The 26,399-nt window shown below is 45.2% G+C and overlaps 1 protein-coding gene across 1 annotated transcript in view; it reads left to right on the plus strand.

The window, feature by feature from the left end:
- Positions 1 to 1,840: 1,840 nt before the first annotated feature.
- SETD1A (SET domain containing 1A, histone lysine methyltransferase) overlaps positions 1,841 to 26,399 on the plus strand; it is a 1,410,167-nt gene continuing 1,385,608 nt past the window's right edge. The window contains exon 1 of the mRNA XM_044086230.1: positions 1,841 to 1,973. Within this exon, the coding sequence (XP_043942165.1) occupies positions 1,863 to 1,973 (111 nt within the window). The 5' untranslated portion in view covers positions 1,841 to 1,862. The remainder of the gene's footprint in view (positions 1,974 to 26,399) is intronic.

The following is a 26,399-nucleotide window of genomic DNA, read 5'->3' on the forward strand; positions in this document are numbered from 1 at the left end:
CCAAATCCTTCTATGATGCTATGCATAGCCAAGAATGGCGTTCCAGTTTAGATATGTATAGATGTTCAGTTGATGCCTCATCTCTAAGAAATGAAAGGTGGCCCCTCCTTGTAGTGTGGGTAAAAGATATCTCAGAGTTGCCCACATAATCCATATTGATCACATGGCAGAAAAATATTCTATGCTTTTTCTGGGTCAAAACTTTAATCAGCATGATGCCAATTTGAGGTGTAGATAGCAAAGTATGTTTTGTCATGGAGAGCGAGTGGAATGGGGTCAAATATGTACTGTTTTGTCGAGTACCTCACATGAGTAAACTTTCTTGCCCCACCTCCCCCCAGTGTGGTGCATGTCTACTAAGTTATTTTTCTGGAACAATTTTCATAGGTTCATAGGTAGGTACTAGGCTATTGGCCCTAGGGCCTATATAAGCCTAGGCAAAAAATGTACCCTGGCTTTCGCCACCAAAGAAAATGATTTTCCTGTGCCCCTGTCGAGCAGAGCCACAGAAGTGATCCCTGGGCTGAATTTCCTATTTCCCATCCAGTCATAAAGATTTTTCTTGAAGAGTGCTAATGAGGAGCTCTGTTTGACATAGATAGGTAGTCTACTCCAGAGTATGGGAAGTCTCTGGGACAGGAATCTATCCCTCCAGCATGTTCTGTTTATTGTGGTGACAAGGTTTAGGTCCCCAGAGCGTGTAGCTCGGAGGGACTGGGATTTCTTTAAGTGGAGCATGTCCAACAGCTCTGGGTTTGGCATAGCTTTGTATGTTAGGCAGAGATCGCCCCTGAGTAGGCGATACGCGATGGAGTAAAGCTGTAGTTTTTTGAGACTGTCTGCGTAGGGCATCTGTTTGAGGCCAGTAATCCTCTTTGTGAGGTATTTCTGTGGTCTTTCCAGTTGTTGTAGATGTCTTGTGAGGGTACATACCAAAAGTGGCGTTGTACTCTATAATGGGTCTAATGAGTGATGAGTAGAGGGGAACAATGACCTCTTTTTTTTTTTTTCTGGATGAGAATCCTTTTGTGATGAGATGAGCCACCTAGAAGGATTTCCTGACCACTGTGGAGATATGATTGTCAAAGGAGAGACTACTGACCACCTATGTCCCAAGGTCTGTTATCACATTTTCGGCATTAAGTAGACTACCAGCTATGTGGTAGTTCATGGGTACAGAGTTTTTACCAAAGGGGATGACAATACACATTTTGGCATTGAGCTTCAGGCCATGACTTTGACACCAGGGATCTGTCTCAGTGAGGCCCTTTTGTAGTGTGTCCACATCGTTAAGAGTTTTGATTATGGCTCCTAGTTTGCAGTCGTCTGCAAACTTTGTTAGCCAAAGACCTTCTGTGTTAGCCTGCACTTCTTGTTTGATTTAATTTGAAATTTTCCTAATTTTTATTTGTAGGAGATGGAAGTATGAAGGTATTTGTACATGAAGGGTGTTAGTCAGCTCTACTGAAAACAATAATTACAAACAAACAAAAAAAACTCTGAATAGTGTCTTTTCTGGCAGTGAAGTATTTGTGCATGTCTATCTGCTTCTTTCTTTATGCCTTACAAGTTTTCCCCTTCCAAAAAAGTTTGTATTATTAATAAAAAGTATATCTAAGGAAGTAGAAGGGTTTAACAGTCGGAAACAGGATAGATAAGGAACCCTGTTAAGGCTGTTAAAAATGTGATGTGATGCATGTTTCTGTTTAACATAACTATGATATTATTGGCTCTGTAAGAGGTTAATTAACTGTACATGGTCTTTACTAGCTTTTGTCGGATTCTTGCCTTGAGCTACATTTGAGATCAGACTTGAATTTTGGTGATGCATTCTCCCCATTTTTCTTTTAGGACAGCAGAGGATGAAGTACTATGAATTGATAGTCAATGGATCCTACACCCCACAGACTGTGCCAACAGGAGGGAAAGCACTCACTGAAAAGCTTCTCCCACCTCCTCCACAACCTGAGATGGTAAGGAGTTAAAAAAGGTATATGCAGACAATAATGAATGGAAGTTACTAACTTTGCTTAACTTTTTCAGTGGTGGTGATGGGAAATTTGCTAACCTTTACTGACCACATAGCAGCGGCTTTCATTGTATTCAGGATTGCTGAAGGTCTAACCACTTTAGGAAATGTTGCCGAATGTACAGCAGGAAGTAGATGTGAGAAGTCTGTTTGGGAATGATGCATATTCCGAGTTTTCTGTTGTAAAAGATTTTTTTTTATTTCTAGGCGAGTTGCAATTTTTGCCTGATTATGCAGTAAATATGCAGTGTAGCTTTGTTTAGAAGCTCATCTCTGAAATTCAGGATTAATTATGTTATTCATTTTGTGTTTTAGAAGTTTTAAGTAGTAAGTTTTGACAAGTTATGAGTGTTAATGCGATTTTTATTGTTTTGTACAACAGCTAAAGAAGTGTGTGAATTTCTCCATTTTGTGCAGTATTTTTCCATGAGTCCAGCCCCTTTCTTACAAGCCATATACAAATCATTTTGGTATTGATTTTTGAAGTAGTTTTCCAGATATGGTAGTTTCTTAAACATACATGCCCCATTACTCCCTCACACTGAAATAAGCACATTTTTGCTGTTTTGATGTTGGTTTCCTCTTCATGCACTTTGTTCATCATTATCTCGACTGTGTTTTTTTTCACTAAACTTTTCATCACATCACACCTTGAGGAGCTCTTTGAGGATTTATTATATTAAGGTAACAGTAATATTTGTTTGTTTTTGTGGTATATGAAACATACTAATGGAAAGCATAGTTCTTCCCTTTAAGTCTGAACTCTTATTTTTACTAAAAAAAAAAAAAAAAAAAAAAAAAAAGTTGATAAACTTCAAAAGCTTATAGTGTCATGTAAAAACTGAAATGTCTTAAGTGAATACTGATCCTATTTTTATGTTAGGAATTATAAACGAGCATATGACACTGACATCAGCTCATGATAATTCTGTAGTGCACACAGTAGTAGTTTTAGATTATCCCATACCACCTAATTTTTTCTTGTTTTAAATCACTGGTGTAGTAGTCATGACTTCTGAGACTTCTGCTGCAGACACTCCAGATGTGTGGCCTAACTATTAGAGCTCAGAACCCTTCCACCTTGGTATAGTGAATGCCCTTTCCCAGGATATCAGGTTGTTCTTGTTGTAAAGCAGGTGTCTGCCTATGCCAATTTAGATCTTTTTTCGATAAAGTTTCATGTATGTGGTTCATAATGCCGGCATCATGGATAGGATAATTTTGGTGTGATTTGACTTACTTCAGAGCTTAAGGGACGACATGAGTACCCGTTGGGGAACATGCTGTTGTATTCATTTAGATCACTGTCCTATTAGACTTTCTAGTGATAACTTAACCACTAGATGCCCAGGCCAACATTTACAGTTCAGGATCCTGCCTCCTTGTGCTTGCCATATGCCCCCCCCCCCATATGTCTACGCTTGCTAGAATAAGATGGATTCCTGCCTAGCCTTTTTAGAACTTTCTTGCCTCTGTTCATGAGCCTCAAATGCCCTGTTTGTAGTCAGTAGTCCTTGTGGTTGGCTAGCTTCAGAGCTCAAGAGCCGATAAGTACCCTGTTGAGGGAGCTTTTATTTCCCTGTAATTGTATTACTCAGTGGTGAATGTATTTAGATTGCATCTTGCTCTTCCTACAATTTTTGTTTTGACTTGCGTGCAGTGCCTAAAAAAGGAAGGCTATGGTGACAAATCTCTCATAAGGACTACCACAGTTGTCTTTTTGCTTAGGAGTGAATCATGACATCCAACACTGCGACATCTACCAGGGATTCACCCCCAAAACCTTGTAGGTTAGGTCATGCTCCCTTCATCTTGAATACCTTGATGGGAATTTTAATTATTTTTCCACCCTGCTACCTACTTGACCATCAGCTTCCTGCTGACTTTTGGCCCTTTAGTTCCTCATGCAGTGAGAGCCATTCCCAGCTGAACCATTATCCTGGTAGCCATTAGGGGATTTCCTTGTCATTTCAAGGGGAAGAGGCACCACAGTTTTCTTTCCCACATAAGTGTGTTGCTGTAGGTTGTGCATCTCTAGCTTATCCCCTCTGTCGCACTTCTAGCCTTCCTAGCTACTTACTAATCAATTTCTGATTGTCTGGGTTGTCGTAAAGGCTTTATTTCTGTGCACCACACAGCTGGAGCATTTGATTGGAAGAAACTTAAGGCTTTAGCTTTATTCACCTTGGCAAATGCTTAGATGTTCTTTGTGTTTCACTGTTGCAGTCATCACATATGGGTTATCTGCTTGCAGTAGCCCTCATTCGGCCTGATTATCAAAGTCTTGGGTCCTGCATCGGATGCTGTCTCATCTTCTGTGACGTCAGGTAGTCAGGGGTATAAAGCATGCAGCCGACGCCATTACATCAGTCTTTCTTGCCGTGTGGTGCTCGAAACAGAAGCAGTTCGAAGTGCCGGTCAGCCGACTCCTGAAATTTTCATTTTCGAGTTTCAGAACCGAAGTCTTCAACTAAAGCTTAAGTACCCCATTGGGGAAACTTTTTCTTGCTCCTTACCGATGGTAGTAAAAGTTAATAATTGCATTTTTTGTGGAAAGCAAATACCTCATAAAGATTTTCATTTGTACTGTATTCCATGCCTAGGCCCTAACCACGACATACCTCACTGTCTGTTTTGTGCCTTATTTAACCAATGAACTATCCGTCATCTGTATATTTACGCTTCTAAATATTTCGGTTCAGTTATCCAGATACATCTTCGGTAAGCCACCCGACTACCAACATTCCAAAAAAATGCAAAGATAAAGACGGAGACAGGCCGCTTAGGTCCAAAGCTGCTGCCGACGCTTCTCCTAAGCCAGTCGCCAGTTCGCTGGTACACAGTGAGGTGCTTTTGCAGCACCTGGTACCCGTTACTTCAGATTCGCAGGCCTCTACTGAGACCCATTCGGAGTCCGGTATGCCACGAGATGCTTCAACTGTGGAACCTGTGGATGTCTCTTCCTTGGATGAGTCTGGAGCCGCTATGCAGGCACAGCCTTCTGAAGGTGTATTCAGGCCTACTGACTTGCATGTTAAACCGACACCACCATCTTCTTTAAGGCCTAAAACTCAAACCATGCCTAGAAAACAGATGCCTAGACCCGCATGCTCAGGCCTCTATGCTTAAAAAACAAATGATAAAAATAGCTGAAGACCTTATTACTTTAATCAGGGGAAGCCAACCCTCCCCTTCTAAGAGACCTAGGACTGAATTTGCTTATGACTCTTCTGACCAAGATTCTGAAATGTTTGTTTCTTCTGATGACCAGGATTTACCCTTATCTACCTATGGGGATTCTGATACAGAGGACTCTATTCCCTCTGCTTTCCCTCCAGAGGATTTCTCTTTTGGTGAAACCTTGCATACTCTTGCATTTCTGCTGGGAAAGCCAGGATTACTCTGATTCTAAAAATAGGCTTAGAGATTTCATACTCCTGCCTCACCACAGGCCTTTAGCTATCCCTCCTGTACTAGACATTGTTGATGATGCCATTTCGGAATCTAGTTTGGCCCCTGATTCTTTACCTCGTGCTTCCAGAAAACCTGATAGATATTACAGGGTTCCTGACTCTCACAAGTTCCTCTAAAAATCCAACTGCGGATCCTGAGACCATTTCACAGGGACCCAAGGGCATTAAGGCTACTACTGCCAAAAATCCTACCCCTTCTGATAGAGACTCCAGGGCGCTGGATAGATGGGGTAAGAATGTATACACTTCTGCAACCTTGGCCATTAGGGCCTTAAACTGTCAGTTTCACATGTTAAAGTATCAGCAACATATTATTGGATTGCTTAAACAGCAAATTATGTTGATTCCTGACTGTGCTGAAAATAAAGATTTACAGGATTTAATGCATTCTGCTGAACAGGTTGGAAAACATATTTTGCAATGTGGTTTTGATTCATTAGAAGCATCTTGCAGGGCTGCTGTCACTGGGGCTGTACTTAGAAGGCATGCTTGGCTTAAGGAGAATCTTTGCCAGATCATGTTAAAGCTAAATTGTTGGATGCCCCTTAAATCAGGACCCCCTTTTTGGCAACAAAGCAGAAGTAGTTCTTAAAAAGGTGGAGGAAAAAGCTAAATCAATGCAAACTGTTAAGGATTTCCTAAAAGTACAGCCTCCAATATTTAGTAGGCATTGGCCCTCTTAGAATTGGTCCTTTCCTGCCTCTTCCAGGCCTTCTCAGTCTAAACATGGAACAAGCAGAACCCCCAGGCTTCAGTCCTAGGGTACCACAGGACTAAGCAGTGGGGGGGCTTCCACTTCCAAATCAGGGAGTACTAAGACTTCCTCCTATGGTAAGCTTTCTGAATGACTTAACCTTTAAAACTTCCAAGCACTTCTCAACTGTCTATACCTTTAGGGGGCAAGATTGCTCTGCAGGCCAAAAACTGGGAACTCATTACCCAGGGCAAATGGGTTTTAAATATAGTTTCCCAAGGATACAGATTTTACTTCCACACGTTAGCAACCCCAAACGGTTGGCTAGATCTACCCCCAAATCAGTGGGCAGAGGCTCAAAAGCTAGTATTCTCTCTTAAGCATAAAGGCTATTAAATCTGTACCAGAAGAGGAAAAGGGACAAGGTTTCTACTCAAGACTTTTCCTGGTACCCAGAAAAGACAATTCATGATGTCCAATCCTGGACCTATCCATCTTAAACACTTTTTTTGTGATTCCAAAATTCAAGATGCTAACTTTTCACCATTTGCTTCCTATGCTTGGCAAAGATGCCTGGTTGGCAACACTTGATCTAAAGGAAGCCTACCTGCACATCCCAATCAGGGAATCTTGCAGAAGATAACTACGCTTCAAAGCAGGCTACATGCACTATCAGTTCTCTGCACTGCCCTTTGCCTTATCTACTGCACCCAGGGTATTCACAAAGTGCCTAGCTCCAGTCATTGCATTTCGCAGGCAAAGAAAAATTCAAATATATCCATACCTGGACGATTGTCTAATTCAAGCAGAAAGCCAGGACATACTTTTGAATCATCTGGCCTTAGTTCAAGGGGTACTGACTTGTCTGGGGTACACCATAAACAAAATGAAATTACACCTGGTACCCTGTCAACAAATTATATTCCTGGGGGCAAGCTTGAATACAACTTCCCAGATGGCTTTCCTCACTCCAGAGAAACTGACTCATTTGACAACCTACTTCAAACAAGTGGCCACAAAAAACCCAGTTATCTGCAAGGCAAATACTGCAAGCCTTGGGGTTCATGGCCTCCTGCATTTTTCTAATTCCATATGCAAGGCTGCATATGAGGAAACTGCAATGGTATCTCAAAAGCCTATGGTGTCAACATTCACAGGATCTAGAAGCTATGATTCCTATCATACCTTGCCTATGCCTACAGTTCCTTTGGTGGGCAGAAACCTGCCACCAAAACAAGGTACTACCATTTACACTACCCCCCTGCCACCCAAGCCTTAACAGATGCATCAGACTATGCATGAGGGCTCACCTGGCAGGGAAGTGCATTCATGGCAAATGGAACCCAAGTCAAATGCACCTACACATAAATCAAAAGGAAATGTTAGCTGTACAGAATGCTCTGACAGCCTTCAAGGACCACATTCTTCCAGGACAACTAATGGTAAAGACAGACAACACCACGGTCATGTGGTACATAAGCAGGGGTGGTACACACTCTTACCCCCTCTGCAGACTAGCCATGGCACTGTGGAACACAGCCTTGAGCTACCAAGTGAATCTACAAGCTCAGTTCCTGCCAGGAAAACTAAATACACTGGCAGATGGACTAAGCAGAAACCTCATGGACCCACACGAGTGGAAACTGGAACCAAGGATTTTCAGCTTGTTGACAAGCAAATGGGGGAGCAGAGATATAGACCGGTTTGCCTCCCCCAGAACCATCAGTTGGACAAATTTTGTACAAGGATTCCCCACAAACTAGCTTGGAAAGTGGATGCTCTATCCTTCACCTGGAAAAACCTATCAGTTTGTCTTTCCTCCTCTGCCCTCCAAGGTACTACTAAAGATCAAACAGGACAAGCCAGGGATGATTTTAATTGCACCATACTGGCCATGCCATCACTGGTACCCCCTCCTTCGCAGTGTGTCACGCTTGGCCCCATGGCACCTGCCTCAGACTCCTTCCCTGTTGTCTCAGCAGGAGAACCAGATTCTACACCCTCAGCTGCAAACCCTGAACCTTGCAGCCTGGCTAATTACCTAATCTCTCCTTTACCCACCCCTCAGTAAATCAGTGGACATCATTTTAGAGGCTAGGAGGCCTAGTACTAGAAAATCTTATGCTGCAAAATGGAAAAGATTTTGTACCTGGAACCAGTCTCAAGGGATGAGCGCAGCAGTGCCCAATTTACCTCAGATTCTACAATATTTGACTGAGATGCTTCATAAGGGCTTGTCCTTTTCCTCCATCAAAATTCATGCCTCAGCCATTTCAGCTCATTATAGCACAGAGCCTCCCCTCTTCTCTCACCCACTGCTCAAGCAGTTCCTCAGAGCGGCCAAAAATTTAAGGCCACCGAGGAGAGCTCCGACTCCAGCCTGGGACCTTAACTTTGTCTTGGAGAAACTCACTCTTCCTCCTTTCGAGCCAGCTGCTACTGCAAATTTAAAATTCCTTTCCTGGAAAACAGCTTTCATTTTAGCAGTCACTTCTGCAAGAAGGGTATCTGAGTTACAGGCTCTTATGGCAATGAAGCCTTTCATCATCTTTCATGAGGACAGGGTGTCCCTCTGAGCCAGTCCCTCCTTCATGCCCAAGGTGGTATCCAGTGTGGCTCTTAATCAGTCCATCCATTTGCCTACATTCTTTCCTAACCCACAGAACAAAGGGGAATGGATACTGCACTCCTTAGATGTGCACAGACAACTTAGATTCTACTTGAACAGGACTGAACCTCAAAGGAAATCTGAACATCTGCTGGTGACATTTGCTGCAGGGATAGAGGGGAAAGCTATTTCAAAGCAAACCATTTTAAAATGGATAGGCCACTGCATTCATTTCTGCTATAAGCACCATGGAAAACCTGTCCCACAGGACATCAGACCCCATTCAACCAGGGCTGCATCTACCTCTACAGCCTTTCTCAGGGGCATCCCTACAAGGGACATCCTAGAAGCTGCTACCTGGAGTTCTGTACATACTTTCACCAAGCATTATCATTTGCCAATTTTCTCTAAATCAAGAGCTGGTTTTGCTACTGCAGTCTTGCAGGGCATTATAGCTGGTCCTAATTCTATTTAAATTCCTCCTCCCAACCTTAGCTTTGGGAATCTACCCAAATGTAATGACTGCAATAGTGAAACACGAAGAACATAGTACAGTTGTGTACACTTACCATAAATGTATTTGTTAGTGTATTCTTCTTTTGGCTATACCTCTACTCTCACTTACTATGCTCAAAAAGCTTTTTGGTGTATTTGCTTTTTTGTTGGAGGTGTACCATTTTGTGTGTGTGTGTGTGTGTGTGTGTGTGTGTGTGTGTGTGTGTGTATATATATATATATATATATATATACATATTTACATTTATTTAATTGCTCCCCTAATGGGAAGCAATTAAATAAATGTATATATATATATATATATATACATTTATTTAATTGCTTCCCATTAGGGGGGCACTTGACATTTGGGGCAAGAAAAACTGATGTAATGGCATCGGCTGCATGCTTTATACCCCTGACTACCTGATGTCATGGAAGATGAGACAGCAACTGACGTAGGCCCCAAGACTTTGATAATCAGGCCGACTGAGGGCTACTGCAAGCAGATAACCCAAATGTGATGACTGCAACAGTGAATACACTCGAACATCTACATTTATGGTAAGTGTACACAACTGTACTTTGTCTTGCTCCTTTATCCTTCTCCCTGAAAAGGATTCTAGAGAGGTAATACTGGCACCCAGCACTCGGGATTGGTCCATTGGTGCCAGTTAAGGCAGATTTGCTTTTGCTCCCTCTTGTTGATGCCCTTTGGGAGCCGGCCATGTCTGAGAAATTGGGCACAGCCAATTGGACAGATTGTTTACAGGGTTCTTCTGGGACACCTGACCCAGGGCACATGTGTAGGAGGCCTGAATTGTTATTCTGAGGGAGAATTCAAGACACAGTTTTGTTTATTGAGGAGGTAGGATTGGAAGTCTGACTTTTTTTGTCCAGACATCTGATTGGAAAAAATAATATCTGCAAAACATGCTACCCCCCCCCCCCCCAACACACACACACCCTCACACTCCTTGGCAGACATCCTCCAAGCAGGTCTAAGCAGGCTCCCAGTGATCTTTCCTTTCCTTCTTGTCTTTCTCCCCACATGAACCAGTGGATACAGTGTCTGAATCCAAGAACCCACGTGAATTGGACAAAAATAATCCGATCTGAACTCTGCACTGCTTCTGAAGTTTTTGGGATCCAGGGTTCTGACTCTCCCCTACCTATAATTCCCTCCGCTATACCTTAGTACCTCAGGTCTTGTTTGCCACCTGAAGAAATATAGCATGTTCTACTAGGGTTCTTTGCACAGAAATTACATCCTTTGAGTTCTACCCTTTTTTTTCTTATTGAGAGACTCTTCTGTCAAGTTATTTAGTTTAAAAAAAAAAAAAAAAAGGTATTTTGAAAATTAGAGCAGTTAAATTAGTAGTCAAAATGTTGTAGCTAAATAGTAATTAGAATAGTAGTTTGATCAGTAGAGTTGTACCCTTATTGGTAATATAGGCAAGAAAGTAGAAATCAGTAAGATGTTGTTCGTGTTTCACTGTTGCAGTCATCACATTTGGGTTATCTGCCTGCAGGTAGCCCTCAGCTGGCCTGAATACCAGAATCTTCAGATTTCTACGTCAGATGCTGTCGCATCTGACGTCAGGTCATCAGGGGTATAAATCATGCAGCTGATGCCATTACAGTCTTTCTTGCTGTTCGGTGCCCAAAGCAGAAGCAGTCTGCAAGTGCTGGTCGGCCGACTCCTGAAATTTTCGTTTTCGAGTTTCAGACCCGAAGTCTTCAAAAAAAGCTAAGTACCCTGTTGGGGATCCTTTTTCTAGCTCTAACCGATGTCACGTAAAAGTTAATAATTGTCTTACATGTGGAACGCAAATATCTGATAGAGATTTTCAATCTTACTGCATCCCCTGCTTAGGCCCAGACCATGACGTCCTTCGTTGTCGATTTTGTGCCTTATTCAACACCCTAACTATTCGTCGGGCTATTTTTGCAGCTAATTATTTTCGTACTCATTCTTTGTACTCCAAAATGGCTTTGTCAAGCCATCTGACTACTGATCTTCAGAAAAAACGTAAGGATAAAGACAGAGACAGACCGCATAGGTCCAAAACTGCCGACGACGCTTCCGTTAAGCTAGTTGCCAGTCTGCCGGTACTCAGTGAGGCACTTTTGCAGCCCCTGATACCCGCTACTTCTGATTCGCAGGCCTCTACTGAGACCCTTTTGGAGTCCGGTATGCAACGAGATGCTTCTTCGACTATGGAACCTGCGAATGTGTCTAACTTGGATGGGTCCAGAGCCGCTGTGCAGGCACCGGCTTCTGAGAGTGTATTCAGGCCTACAGACATTCATATTAAATGGACGCCATCGTTTTCATCCAGGCCTAAAACTCGCACCACGCCTAGAAAACAGACGTACAAACTGCAGGCTCAGGCCCATATGCCTAAAGAACAAATGCTTAGAATGGCTGAAGACCTCATTACCTTTAATTAGGGGAAGCCAGCCTTCCCCCTCTGAGATCTAGACCTGATTTTCTTTCTGATTCTTCTGATCAGGAATCTGATTTTTCTGCTCCTTCTGATTACCAGGATTTGCCCTTATCTACTTATGAGGATTCTAATGCAGAGGATTCCATTCCCTCTGCTTCCCCACCAGAAGATTTTTCTTTAGGTGAAACCTTGGGCACCCTTAGGGAGCATTTCTGCTGGGAAAGCCTGGATTACACTCACTCCAAAAAGAGACTTGGGGAATTCTTACTCCTTTCTCAACACAGGCCTTTAGCTATCCCTCCTGTTCTGGACATTGTAGATGATGCTTTCTTGGAATCTAGCCTTTCCCCAGACACTTTACCTCCAGGTCCCAGAAAACCTGACGGGTATTAGAGTACCTGACTCTCTCTCAAATTCCTCTTCAAGAATCCTTCTGCGTATCCAGAGACCATTTCCCAAGGACCAAAAGGCATTAAGTCTACTGCTGCCAAAAATCCTACCCCTTCAGATAGAGATTTTAGAGCCTTAGACAGATGGGGTAAGAAGGTATACAATTCTACTTTGACCATTAGGACTTTAAATTGCCAGTTTCATGTCCTAGGACAGGCTGCATGCAGTGTCTGTTCTCTACACTTCCCTTTGGCTTATATACTGTGCCCAGGGTATTTACAAAGTGTCTAGCTCCAGCCATTGCATTTGGCAGGCAGAGAAATATTCAAATGTACCCATACTTGGACGATTGTCTGATTCAGGCAGAAAGCCAGGACTTGCTATTACAACACCTGGCATTTGTAAAGAAACTTCTAACCTCACTGGGGTACATCATCAACGAAAATAAATCTCACCTAGTACCCTGCCAACAGATTGTATTTCTGGGAGCAAGCTTGAACACAACTTCCCAGATGGCATTCCTCACTCCAGAGAAACAAGTTTATTTGACAACCTACTTCAAACTGTTGGCCACAAAACCCCAGCTATCTGCAAGGAAAATACTGCAAGCCCTGGGGTTCATGGCCTCTTGCATTTTACTAATTCCATATGAAAGGCTGCATATGAGGAAACTCCAATGGTATCTAAAAAGCCTATGGCTGTCGGCATTCTCAGGACCTGGCAACAATGATTTCTATCATTCCTTGTATCAAGACTGTCTCTTTGGTGGGCAGAGGCCAACTACCACAACAAGGGACTCAATTTCACAATACCCCCTGCTGCCCAAACTCTAATAACAGACGCATCAGACTATGCATGGGGGGCACACATGGCAGGGCAGTGCATTCAGGACAAATGGAACCCGAGACAGATGCACCTGCATATCAATCAAAAAGAAATGTTATCTGTACAGAATTCTCTAACAGCTGTCAAAGACCATATTCTTCCAGGACAACTATTGGTAAAGACAGACAACACCACAGTTATGTGGTACATAAACAAGCTGGGGGGAACCCACTCGTACCCTCTCTGCAGACTAGCCATGGCTCTGTGGAACACAGCTTTGAGCTACCAAGTACACCTGCAAGCTCAGTTCCTGCCAGGCATACAAATTTCACTGGCAGACTACTTAAGCAGAAGTCTCATGGACCCGCACGAATGGAAACTAGAACCCAAAATATTCAACCACTTCAGGAACAAATGGGGGACTCCAGAGGTAGATCTGTTTGCCCCCCCTCAGATCTACCAATTGAACAAATTCTGCAGAAGAACTCCCCACAGCAAAGCTTGGAAAGTGGATGCTCTGTCTTTTACGTGGGAAAGCCTCTCAGTTTATGCCTTTCCCCCTCGGCTTCTCCTCTTGAAGGTTCTACTAAAGATCAAACAGTACAAGCCAAGGACAATACTGATTGCACTAGACTTGCCGCGCCAGCACTGGTACCCTCTGTTGCGCAGTATGGCATGGCTACAACCATGGCACCTGCCTCAGACCCCTTCCCTGCTGTCCCAGCAGGTGGGCCAGATTCCGCACCTTCCGCTACAAACCCTGAACCTTGCAGCCTGTCTAATTCCTTGAGGCTCTCCCTTAGCATCCCTCTGTAAGCAGGTACTGGATGTCATTCTGGAGGCAAGGAGGCCTAATACTAGAAAATCCTATGCTGAAAAGTGGAAAAGATACTGTTCCTGGAGCTTGTCTCAGAGGATGGGCACAACTGTGCCCAGCTTACCTCAAATTCTACAGTACTTGCCAGAAATGCTCCACAGGGGCCTATCCTTCTCATCAATTAAAATTCATGCCTCTGCCATTTCAGCACATTATAATACTGAGCCCCACCCCTCTTCTCTCAGCCCTTGCTAGAGCAATTCCTTAGAGGGGCCAAAAATCTAAGACCCCCCCCCACCCCAGAGAGCTCCCACTCCAACCTGGGATCTTAACTTTGTATTGGAAAAGCTCACTCTTCCCCCCCCTTTGAACCAGCTGCTACAGCAGAGTTGAAATTCCTTTCTTGGAAAACAGCCTTCCTTCTAACCATCACTTCAGCAAGAAGAGTGTCTGAATTATAGACCCTCATGGCAGTGGAACCCTTCAATGTTAAGTTGTCTATCTCTCCTTCATTCTTGCTGGTTGGGTTTGGAGACGATCCTTGGCTCCGACTCAGCCATCTTCAATAGCTCGAGGCTAGCCTTTATCCCATGATGCCTGGCGCTAGTTACTCAGATCTCGTTTGCCGCTTCAGACTGCGAGGTTGTCTTACTGGCTCAGGCTCGTATACCTTTTTGTATTTTCTATTTTTCACTAGAATTTATCTCTTATTAGTGTTCTTAATACCTAAAATTGTACTATTAACCCTAGCTAGACTCTTTTAAATAGTATCTATCCCCCCTGTTTTCTTATATAAAAAACTCATTTTACTTAGAGAGGTTTCCCCACCCCTCCCCCTCTCTTCACTTTTGCGGTAGCCGTTTAAATTAGAGGCTAACCCTCTTTGTCCTTTCTAGTTTAAAAAAAAAAAAAAAAAAAAACGCTTTTTTTAGTAGTAGTAGACTTTAGTGTGTGTATTAGCTGTATTGTTTAATTAGTATACCTGCTAACTTGTTTTTTCTTTTAGTGTGTGTGTGAGTGTTTTACATTGGTGTGTGGGTGTGTAAATATGTCCAAGGATTCAGAAGTGTCCGGATTCAAGAAGTGTGACTCATGCTGTCAGAAGATGTCTCTGACAGATGGTCACACTTCTTGCGTCTATTGTCTGGGCGCGGTGCACCTCCAGGACTCTTGTTCGGTTTGTCATGCTTTTAGCCCAAGAGTCCTGCAGGAGCACAAAAATAAGTTGATACTCAGGGGTTTGCTCAAGCCCCAGGATTCACTGGCCAAGGTTCAGCCTGTGAAATCCTCCAAGCCACCTAAGTCTTCGGCTCCCAGTTCAGAGCCGTTGCTGGGTGAAACTCCACCATCCACCTCGGCTCCGGCTGGTGCCGATGTGCCTCCCTCCCAATCGGCTCCAACAGGTACTTTGAAGCTGTCTGGGAGTCGAAAGAGATCTGGGTCTCCCTCTTTGGAGTCGATACGCTCGGCTCCACGGTCAACTCTGCTCCAATCGGAGTGCAGTCATAGGTCCTCTCACTCCTCTCGGTCCTCTAGACTTTCAGATCAGGACTTGGAGAGAGTGGTCAGTAGGCTGCTGAAATCGCAGACCCTAGTGAAAATGTCCAGCCCCCCCCCCCCCCATTAGGTGTCTGCTCCGTCCACTTCTGTAGAGATTCCTCCTCCGACTCCTCTCTTGAGCTCAGAGCCGGAGTTCATTGGGGTTCGACTCGTGGAACCGTCGGCTCCGATACCTTCCCCTTCGGTTCCGTCGTCGGCTCCGATCCCTTCCATGGCACCGTCCTTGGAGGGATCTGGGTGCCGACTCCTCGTTAGCTCGAGGGTGAGTGGCATCGGACCCTTGTCCGACCCCGTTCTCCCCCTTGGAGCTTCGGCACAGGTGAGCTCGGCTCCTACATTGGCCTCGGAGCCGTCCCCCTCGGTGCGGAGAGGAATTCCAGTTTCTTCGGAGCCAAAGTCTTCTCTGCGCCCGAGCGGGGGCGCCTTCGAGGTCATGAGGAGTGTACTGGCCCCCGAGTCAGTCCCACAGTCAACCCCATTGGCTCCTCCACCTATGGTGCCTGCGTCTGCCTCTGCCCCTCCTCCAGACCCCAAGCGTGGGGAACCAGCGCTCCAGAGCACCCCCTTGGGTGTTTCTTCCTCTTCCGAGGACTCCCCTGATCACTCAGAGGAGCCACCTCGTAAGAGGAAGTGCAAGAGGAAGCACGTTGACTCCCCTGAGTCTGTCACATCAGATACTGACTTAGAGGATTCAGAAGTTTCCCCGAGATCCCCCTCTGAAGATGTCTCCTTTTCAAACATTTTGGAAATACTTAGGCAGAGGGGGAACTGGAATACCCTAGCCCCTTCCAAGGATGAGTCCGTATTCCTGGATGTGTTTGGCTCCCGACCTTCCACCTCCTGGGTGTCTCCACCTTTCGACCCACTTATGTCTGTGGTGGTTCGGAAGGCATGGTCAGCTCCAGACACAGTGGAACCGACCCCCAGGAGACCTGCTAAATTTATAACTGCACCTCAGGACAAACAGTTTTTGACTAAGGGTGTACCTGTCGATGCCATGGTGGTAGCAGCAGCCACAAAGAAGGAGTTGGCAGAAACTTCCTCATCTGTCCATCCCCCTAACAAGGAGTCTGGGATTATGGACAGATATGGGAAGCGAATGTTTGCTTCAGCGACCTTCTCCATGAGGTCTCTGAATTATTTGTGCCATTTCACCCACCTTCAGAGGGATCTCCTTAAAGAGCTTGGAGATACCCTCCAAGATCCATCAGCTGAGGGGGCTCAAGCTAAGGTGGCCTCCCAGCTGGCGACTCTGAATTCAGTTGCTAACTCCTCCATGAGGCTCATTTCTTATGCAGCCGATGGTGTGAGTAGAGCCGCAGGCACAGGCGTTGCCCTTAGGAGGCACGCATGGATGCGGCTATGTAATTTTGCGGAGCCCTTCAGAACGTCTTTCACCAATACCCCCTTTGATGGTTCCGCTCTCTTCAGATCACAGGTGAAAGGACACCCTAACCAGGTGTGAACAAGAAGGCAGGACTCTCTCTGCTGTGGGAGTCCATTTTTCCACTCCTTCTAGACCATACCCCAAGGGTCAGAAGAGTGGAAAGATGTGGTTCCGGAAACCCCAGGGAGCCTTGCCTGACACACGTGGTGAGTTCCCCTCCAGGGGCAGAGGAGGGAACAACAACAGACGCCGCCCTTATGGCAGAGGGGGTCCGCAGAACCAGGGCAGCATAGAATCTTTCTCTGAGATGCCCTTCCATCATCCCTGAAGGGTTGCCCGGCTGCCCGCCTCTGGAGGCAGTTGGGGGAAGGCTCTCACTGTACCCCAAAGCCTGGCAAGACCTAACTCAAGACAAGTGGGTACAGTCGATCATATCAGGAGGTTACAAAATCCCCTTTGCTCAACCCCCGTTAAAGTCAAACAAGTCCCTTCCAGATGTTCCACCCAATCTAAGGGAACAAACAGCCATAGAGATTTCAAAGCTGCTACACAAAAGAGTCATCCAGGAAGTCCCGGCAGACCAACTCTGACCCGGAACTTACTTGAGGTTCTTTTTGGTACCAAAAAAGACAGGGGACTGGAGACCTATTCTGGATCTCAGCAGATTAAACAGATCTGTACAAAGAACAAAGTTTCGGATGGTCACGCTACAGTCCATTCTACCCTTCCTGGGTCAGGACAATTGGATGTGCTCTGTAGATCTTCAGAATGCGTACTGCCACATCAAGATGCACAGGCGCTCCAGAATATTCCTTCGCTTCCGGCTGGGAGCCAGTCACGATCAGTTCAGAGCTCTGCCCTTTGGTCTCACCACAGCCCCCAGGGTGTTCACCAAATGCATGGCAGTGGTTACGGCTCACCTGAGACGTCAAGGATTCCAGGTGTTTCCATATCTAGATGACTAGCTCCTTACTGCTTCCATCAGGCATCACCTCCTGCAAGGCAGGGATTACACTATCAAAATTTGTTCCAGGCTAGGTATCGCAATAAATTTCGAAATATCTGCATTGTTGCCCTGTTAGCATATCACTTATATAGGTGCAAATCTAAATACCAGGAACATGTTTGCGAACCTTCCACCAGACAGGGTATCACTAATTCACCAACAAGTACAGATTTTATTAACATGCAGAACGATTCAAGTCAGGTTCGTCCTCCGAATACTGGGTTCCATGGCATCAGCAATTCTTCTTGTTCCCCTGGCCCGCTTTCACATCAGAATCATCCAGTGGCTTCTATTCACACAGTGGTCCTTCCAACAGCTTCCATGCCTCACAAGATTATGATCACAGAAGCATGCAAGAAGCACCTCGTGTGGTGGATGGTCTCCCCATCAGTGTCCCAGGGCAGACCATTTGTGCTACCCCCTCCATTCGCCACAGTGACCACGGACGGCTCCCTGATAGGGTGGGGGAGCATTATCAGGGCAGGACAGTCCAAGGCACCTGGCAGCCTCACGAGTACCATTTGTATATAAATGTCTTTGAGATGAGAGCCGTGCTTTTAGCGTTGCAAGCCCTTCAGGACTCTCTCCCTCCTGGGACCATTGCAATTCAAATGGACAATATGTCACTGGTGTGGTACATCAACAAGCAGGGCGGAACCGGATCCTATCCTTTGTTGAGAAGCACTCAGACTCTGGCAGTGGGAGATCTCTTCCCAATGTTTTCTGATCGCAACGCACTTCCATGGGAGTTCCAACGTCATCGCAGACAAGGCTCAGCAGAGCAATTCTCATGCCTCATGAGTGGTCTCTGAATCAGGTAATTGCAGAACAAATCTTTCGCAAATGGGGTCAGCCTTGCTGCGACCTGTTCGCCACACCTTTCAACAGCAAGTGCAGCAATTTCTTCTCCCTCCTTCCACTTCCCGACCACTCCCCCAGAGATGCTCTAGTCCACGATTGGCCTCAGGGACTTCTTTACGCTGTTCGTCCGTTTCTCCTAATACCCAAACTCATACAGAGAGCAACTGCGTTGGGTTGCAAAATGATCCTCATTGCCCCTTACTGGCCTCGACTGATATGGTTCCCATTTCTGCATCATTATCTTCTCGAGTAGCCTTGGATTCTGGATCCTATTGCAGATCTTCTGATTCACCAATCGGGCAGACTGCATTGATCCCTTCAAACACTCCAGCTCACAGCTTGGTTGCTCCACTTCCAACCTTAGCCAGGCTTCCTAATATTTCCTCCTCTGTGCGGAAATTATTATCTCATCCCACAAATCCACAACAAGGAACACTTATGCTAGTAAGTGGAAATGTTTTTTTTTTTTTGCTGGGCAGAGGCTAGGAATACAGATCCCTTCTCAGCTCCTGTCCACGAGATTCTGGAATTTTTAGCGGAACTCTTCCATTCTGGTTCCGCTTCTGCTACAATCAGGGTTCAGCTAGCTGCCATTTCAAATTTTCACATTGGTTGTCTTCTAATAACATCATGTCTCATAAGCTGTGTAAAGCCTTCCTCAAAGGAACCACTCTGCTTAGGCCCCCAGTAAGGGATCCACCACCTCCGTGGGATCTAAACTTGATGCTAGCTTCCCTAATCTTGTCACCCTTTGAACCTGCAGCATCTTGCTCCATTAAATTTTTATCCTGGAAGACTCTTTTTCTGGTAGCCATTACTTCTGCCAGACGTGTTTCGGAACTTCAGGCTCTATGTACTCGTCCCCCATACTTAGTTTTCCATAACGATAAGGTCGCTCTAAGGACCAATTCTTCCTTCCTAAGGTCTGTACACAAAATAATTTGAATCAGTCCATAGACCTTCCTGTGTTCTTTCCTAATCACACCAATAATGCAGAATATAAATTGCACCAGTTGGATGTTCACAGACCGCTGCGTTTTTATTTGCGTAGGACAAAGGACATCAGGAAATCCGACCAACTCTTCATTTCCTATGCTGAGGGCAGACAGGGCCTTCCTGTCTCAAAGGTAACATTATCTAGGTGGTTGTCTCACGTTATTTCATTCATTTACCAGCTGAGAAACAAAAAATGATCTACCAAACCTATAGGACACTCTACTAGGGCACTGACTACCTCGGTGGCCTTCCAATCTAGGTTACCCATGGAATCTATCTGTGCAGCTGCTAATAAAGAAGTTATGTACCTACCATAACGTTCCATGTTAGTTGTCTTCTTCTCACCTTCTTTCTTGTGTCCCACCCTCCATCCCCCTATCCTAGTGGATCGAGAGGAGCTTCCCCTTTCAATTTTTTTCATTGGCTGAACCTTCTCTGGTTGTATTTGTCTGCTTAGATAGCGTCACAGTTAGGCCCCCAGAGGGCTTCTAAGGTAGTTTTTCTTTCTTACTTATGTCTGGAATAGCTTTTTAAAATGAGATCTGAGTAACTAGCGCCAGGCATCATGGGATATAGGGTAACCCCGAGCCAGTAAACAGCTCTCGAGCTATTGATGATGGCCGAGTCGGAGCCGAGGATCGGCTCCGCACCCAACCAGCAAGAAAGAAGGCGAGAAGAAGAATGTTATAGTAGGTACATAACTTCTTTTTATCTTCCGTGCGGACAGGGTTTCCCTCAGGACTAATCCTTCCTTTATGCCCAAGGTGGTGTCTTCTGTTGCCCTAAATCAGTCCATTCATTTGCTTACTTTTTTCCCTAATCCACAAAACAAAGGGAAACAAATACTGCACTCTCTGGATGTGCACAGACAACTTAGGCTTAGTCCTGTCCAAATAGAATCTGTCAGAAAATCTGAGCAGCTGCTAGTTAGCTTTGCTGCAGGGGCTGAGGGGAAGGCCATTTCAAAGCAAACCATTTCCAAATGGATAGCCCATTGCATTCATTTCTGCTACAAGCACCATAGAAAACCTACCCCACAGGGGATAAGATCACATTCCACCAGGGCTGCATCTGCTTCTGCGGCATTTCTCAGAGGGGATCCTACCAGGGACATCCTAGAAACTGCTACCTGGGGCTTTGTATATACCTTCACCAAACAGCACCACTTGCCTATCTTTTCTGAATCCAGAGCTGGATTTCCCACTGCAGTCTTGCAGGAATTAATAGCTGGCCCTAATGCTCTTTAACTTCCTCCTCCCTTCCTTAGCTTTGGGAATCAACCCAAATGTGATGACTGCAACAGTGAAACACGAAGAACATTGTACAGTTGTGTACACTTACCATAAATGTAGGTGTATTCACTGTTGCAGTCCTGGTTACCCTCCCTCCAGCCCCCTGACTTCTCTTGGCTCTACCTCTCCTTCTGGTTGGTATATCTGTTTTTTCTTGTGTATTTGCTTTTTGATGGGGGTTTACCATACCATTTAATTGCTTCCTATTATGGGGGCATCTGACATCTGTGGGGGCATCTGACATCTGGGGCAAGGAAAACTGATGTAATGGCGGCTGCATGTTTTATACCCCCTGACGACCTGACGTCAAGGAAGAAGCGACAGCATCCGAAGCAGAAATCCAAAGACTCTGGTATTTAGGCCAGCTGAGGGCTACCTGCAGGCAGATAACCCAAATGTGATGACTGCAACAGTGAATACACTCGAACATCTACATTTATGGTAAGTGTACACAACTGTACTTTCCTCTTAGTGTTTTATAAAATGTTTGAGTGCTTTTTTTTCTACATTGCTTTTCTTGTTAGTGTCTGTATAAGGTGTCAGTTAGCCCAGAATTCAAAAAGTGTGCTGAATTTGGGCACAAACGTCCTCCCCCCAAGATCCCCACTGTGTGTGTGTATACTGTTTGGGCACTGCCCATATAGGTACAGATTGTCAATCTTGTGCTTCTTGTTTTAGGATACTTCAGACCTGGAGAGAAGGTGAAAGTCAAGAGTCTTCACTCTCCTCAATGGCCATCCATTTCAATAAGCTCTTCTTCCACTGATGCTTTAGCTTCTGGAAAGCAAGACAAAACCAAACAAAAGATGCTCAAAAAGAAGAGTGATTCAGAGAAGAGAGATGCCAACAGTTTGAAAAAGACTAGAAAATGGTCTCTGGACCCCAGTACTTCTGTTGGTCTGGTTCCAGAGACTCCCAGAAAGTTGGATCCATTAGTTTCTCTTCTCTGACCTTCTTCTCCTTAGCCACGTTTATCTCCAGAGCCAGTGAGCCCGAGGCTTCATTCTCCAGTATTGCAGGAGCAGAGATAGTCGGGACCACCTTCAGTGGCTTCTTCTGTCTGGTTTTCCAGAAGCTTAACCAAACATGACTTTAGCAGAATGATGTGGAAGTTCCTTAGAATGGAAATCCAGCTTAATGTTCTGTCAGTGCCATCTCCTTTGAACACATTGAGTATTGGTCCAACTACCCTTCCATTTCTTTCTGCAGTTCTGATCTGCCCTTCAGACCCAGCTACCCTGGATCTGACTTGCCCCAGGGCACCTTTGTCAGAGCCGGACACTTTGACTCTGATAGTATCTCTTTCTGTTTTGACTCCAGTACATTTGAATCAGGAAGAGAGTCTGAGCCAAAGCATCAGTGCCGTAGCTCATGGGGTAGATCAACGTTGAAATTATCTGAGCCGTCCCACACCCCCTTGGGGTCTCCGCACTCTGTAACTTGGATCCAAGATTGGCTTCACAGTCGAGGCCCATTGGGACCAGGATTTCTCCTTCCTCTTTGAATGGGGGGGGGGGGTCTCTTTCTGGTCCAGTTGCGGTTTCAGTCTTTGAGACTTTTCAGAGGGTCTTGGCTGTACCAAAGGAGAAGGCATTTTTGATTCTGCTGCATCTTCCCATCACTCTGTCAGACACGGACAATAAGCTCTACATGCTTCTGAGGCTGTTTGCTTTGTCAACTCCCAGTCTGATTCTGAACCCTTCTGATCACCCACCAGTATAGGTTTCCAGAAAACATATGTTCAAACAGAAGCACATAAACTCACCAGAGTCTTTCACTAAAGACACTAATTTGGATGAAGATGATGGCTGCTTTAAGATTCCCCTATAAAGATGACCCCTTTGGTGAGATCCTTGAATAAATGAAGCAGCAAGGGGGATTGTCCACCCACAACTCTTTAGACAGATCAGTGATGTTCTTCATCTCACATTGCTGCAGTCCTTACATATGGGTAGTCCGCTGTCCTCGGTCGGCCCGAATACCAAAGTATTAGGTTGACGTCGGTCAAGGCGCTTAAAACTGACATCAGGACGTCAGGGTACAAAAGCGCATGACCGACGTCACATCCTCAGTCTTTTTTGCCACATGGTCCGATGCAGAAGCAGCGTTGCAAGTGCCGTTCGGCGTTCTGAAATTTTTCGAATTCGGAGTTTCAGACCGAATCCAAGTTGGCTAAGTACCCCGTTGGGGAATATTTTGGTTTTTTCTTGCCTCAGTGTATTACCGGATGTCAGAAAAAGTGAATAATTGTATTTCTTGTGGGAAACAGATACCGCATAGGGATTATCATTCTTTGTGCATTCCTTGTTTGGGGCCTGAGCACGACGTAGTCGGGTGTCGCTTTTGTGCTAGGTTTAATAAGCGCACTATTAAGCGAAGGTTAGATTGTGCTAGGCTGGTCTTCGGGAAGCGGTGCAATTATAACATGCCGTCGGATACTCCGCCCGCTTCCACGAAGAAGCGCAAAGACAAAGCGGTTAAACCCAGGCAAGATGAGTCGTCCGTTCCGGACGCCGGTTCTTTAGAGGCTTCAATGGAACCGGTGGTTCCGACGGAGGCTTCTCTGGAGTCTCAGGGGGAGACTTTGATTTTGCAGGATGTGGCCTCTCAAGAGGCAGGCCAAGCTGAAGGGGCTTCTCAGGTTTCTGTACTCCCCTCCCTTCCCAGGGTGGTTAGGCCCTCTCCTTCTGTTTCCAAGGCTTCTTCCAGAGGCAGGCCAGGATTAGCTTCTGTTGGTGTCACTCCTAGTTCAGCAGGATCTGTGCCTAAGAAGCACATGCTTAAAATGGCAGAAGATTTGATTACTATGATTAGAGGTTCTATGCCCCCTCCTGATAAGAGGCCTAGGGTGGAGCCAGAGTTGGAAAGTTTTGAACAGGCTTCGGATGTTTCAGAGTCTTGACTGAAGACTTGCAGGAGTACTCTCCTTATTCTGATTCTGATGCAGAAGATTCCACTCCTTCTGCTTCTCCTCCAGAGGATTTCTCTTTTTCAGAGACTCTTCATTCTATGAGGGAACATTTTAAGTGGGAAGGTCAGGACTTCTCTGATTCACGGAAAAGGCTTAGGGAATTTTTGTTTTTACCTCAACATAGGCCCTTGGCTATACCTCCTGTTCTGGATGTTGTGCAAGATGTATTTTCAGAGGCTTCACTTAATCCTGATTCTCTGCCTCCTGCCTGTTAAACCGGATAGGTATTACAGGGTGCCTGAGGCTCATAAATATCTCTATAAGAGTCCTAGGGCGGACCCAGAAACTATTAGCCAGGGACCTAAGGGTGTCAGGGCCTCTGTTGTAAAGAATCCGGTTCCTCTAGATAAAGAGGCCAGAGCTTTGGATAGATGGGGAAAGAAGGTCTATACATCTTCTACCTTAGCAATGAGGGCTTTGAATTGCCAGTTTCATATGTTGAAATATCAGAATTTTCTTCTTTCTCAATTGAAATCTAAGGTGGATGCTCTGGCAGAAGGCATTGAGTGTAAAGAATTACAAGATTTGGTGCATGTCTCTGAACAGGTGGGTAAGCATTCTTTACAGTGTGGTTTTGATGCTTTGCAGGCCTCCTCTAGGGTGGCTGCCACTGGTTCAGTTCTTCGCAGGCACGCCTGGCTTAAGGATCAGAATTTATCTGACCATGTTAAGACAAGGATTTTGGATGCTCCTTTGCAGGCTGAAGTGTTGTTTGGTCCACCTGTGGAGTCAGTCTTGAAGAAAATGGAAGACAAGGCTAAGTCTATGCAGACTGTTAAAGATTTTTTGCAAGTTCAGCCTCCGAAGTTTAGCAGAAATTGGCCTGCTAAGGGGTGGACGTATCCTTCTTCTGATTCTCAGTCTAGGAGATCTAGACGTGGTAGGGGAAGAGCTTCAGAGTTCCTTCAGACCTAGAACATGGAGTTCGCCTGCACAATCTTCGAGTGAGGGCAGGGGCCAGTCCTTTCGTAAACAGGCCCAATGACCTACTGTTTCAGCTGCCAGCCCCTTCTTGCCTGGCAGCACCTTTGGGAGGACGGTTGGCACTCTTCAAGGAAAATTGGATTTTAATTACCCAGGACAAATGGGTGTTGGATATCATAAACCAAGGTTACAAGTTTTATTTCCATACCTTGCCTCCTTTCAAAGGCATGCCAGACGTTCCTCCTCAGCAAAGACTGGAGGCTCACAAACAGATTTCTCTTCTAGGATTTTATTCTCGCCTGTTTCTAGTACCAAAGAAAGGGAACACATGGAGACCAATTTTGGATTTATCTATCCTCAACACATATCTGGACATTCCCAAGTTCAAAATGTTGACGTTACAACAGCTTTTACCTCTGCTGGGCAAAGATCACTGGATGGTGACTCTGGATCTCAAGGAGGCTTACCTTCATGTTCCTATCAGGCCCAGTTGCAGGAAGTATCTGCGTTTTCGAGCTGGGACTTTTCATTATCAGTTCTCTGCATTGCCCTTTGGCTTATCTACTGCGCCCAGAGTGTTCACAAAGGTTCTGGCTCCAGTGATAGCTTTCTTCAGGCTAAGAGGAATACAAATCTATCCTTATTTGGACGATTGCCTGATTCTGGCTCAAGGAAAGGACGAACTTCTTCATCATTTGCAGTATGTGATGGCAGTGTTAAGATGCCTAGGGTATTCTGTGAACGAAATAAAGTCCAGTCTAGTACCCTCTCAGGACATGTGCTTTCTGGGTGTGAGACTGAATACAGCATCCCAGATGGCCTTTTGACCCCGGACAAACAAAAGAATCTTTCTCTTTATTTCCATCAATTGTCTCGTCAGTCCAGGCTGACTGCAAGGACAGTCCTTCAAGCCTTGGGGTTCATGGCATCTTGTATTCTGGTACTTCCCAATGCCAGATTGCATATGAGGAAGCTACAATGGTATCTCAAAATGTATGGACAACACTGCCAAGATATGGACACTGTCATTCAGATAATACCTTGCATTCAAAAGGAATTTTTGTGGTGGGCTCAGGAATGTCACCTAAACAAGGGACTCTCTGTGACCCGACCAGAGGCGAGTCAGATTCTAACGACAGATGCTTCAGACAAAGCTTGGGGAGCTCATCTAAATGGAAAATGGGTACAAGACACGTGGCCTGCCAGACTTCAACATTTACATATCAACTTGAAGGAGATGTTAGCAGTCCAATTTGCATTGATAGCTTTCAAGGATTTACTTCTTCCAGGGCAGGTGTTGATTCTAACAGACAACACAACTGTCATGTGGTACATCAACAAGCAAGGGGGGACTCATTCTTACCCTCTATGCAGACAAGCAATGATTTTGTGGGAGACTGCTCTCAGTTTACAGCTAAATCGTCAGGCAAGGTTTCTGCCAGGAGCACAGAACTCCTTAGCAGATGTGTTGAGCAGACAAATCATGGATCCCCACGCGTGGAAATTGGATCCTCATGTATTTCAAAAATTGACAGTGTTATGGGGAACTCCAGACATAGATCTGTTCGCTTCTCCACTAAATTACCAGTTGCCAAAGTTTTGCACAAAAAGGTTTCATCCC

This window comes from Protopterus annectens, chromosome 10.part0 (genome assembly GCF_019279795.1).
Source record: "Protopterus annectens isolate FY-2018-M chromosome 10.part0, PAN1.0, whole genome shotgun sequence".
Taxonomy (NCBI): domain Eukaryota; kingdom Metazoa; phylum Chordata; order Ceratodontiformes; family Protopteridae; genus Protopterus; species Protopterus annectens.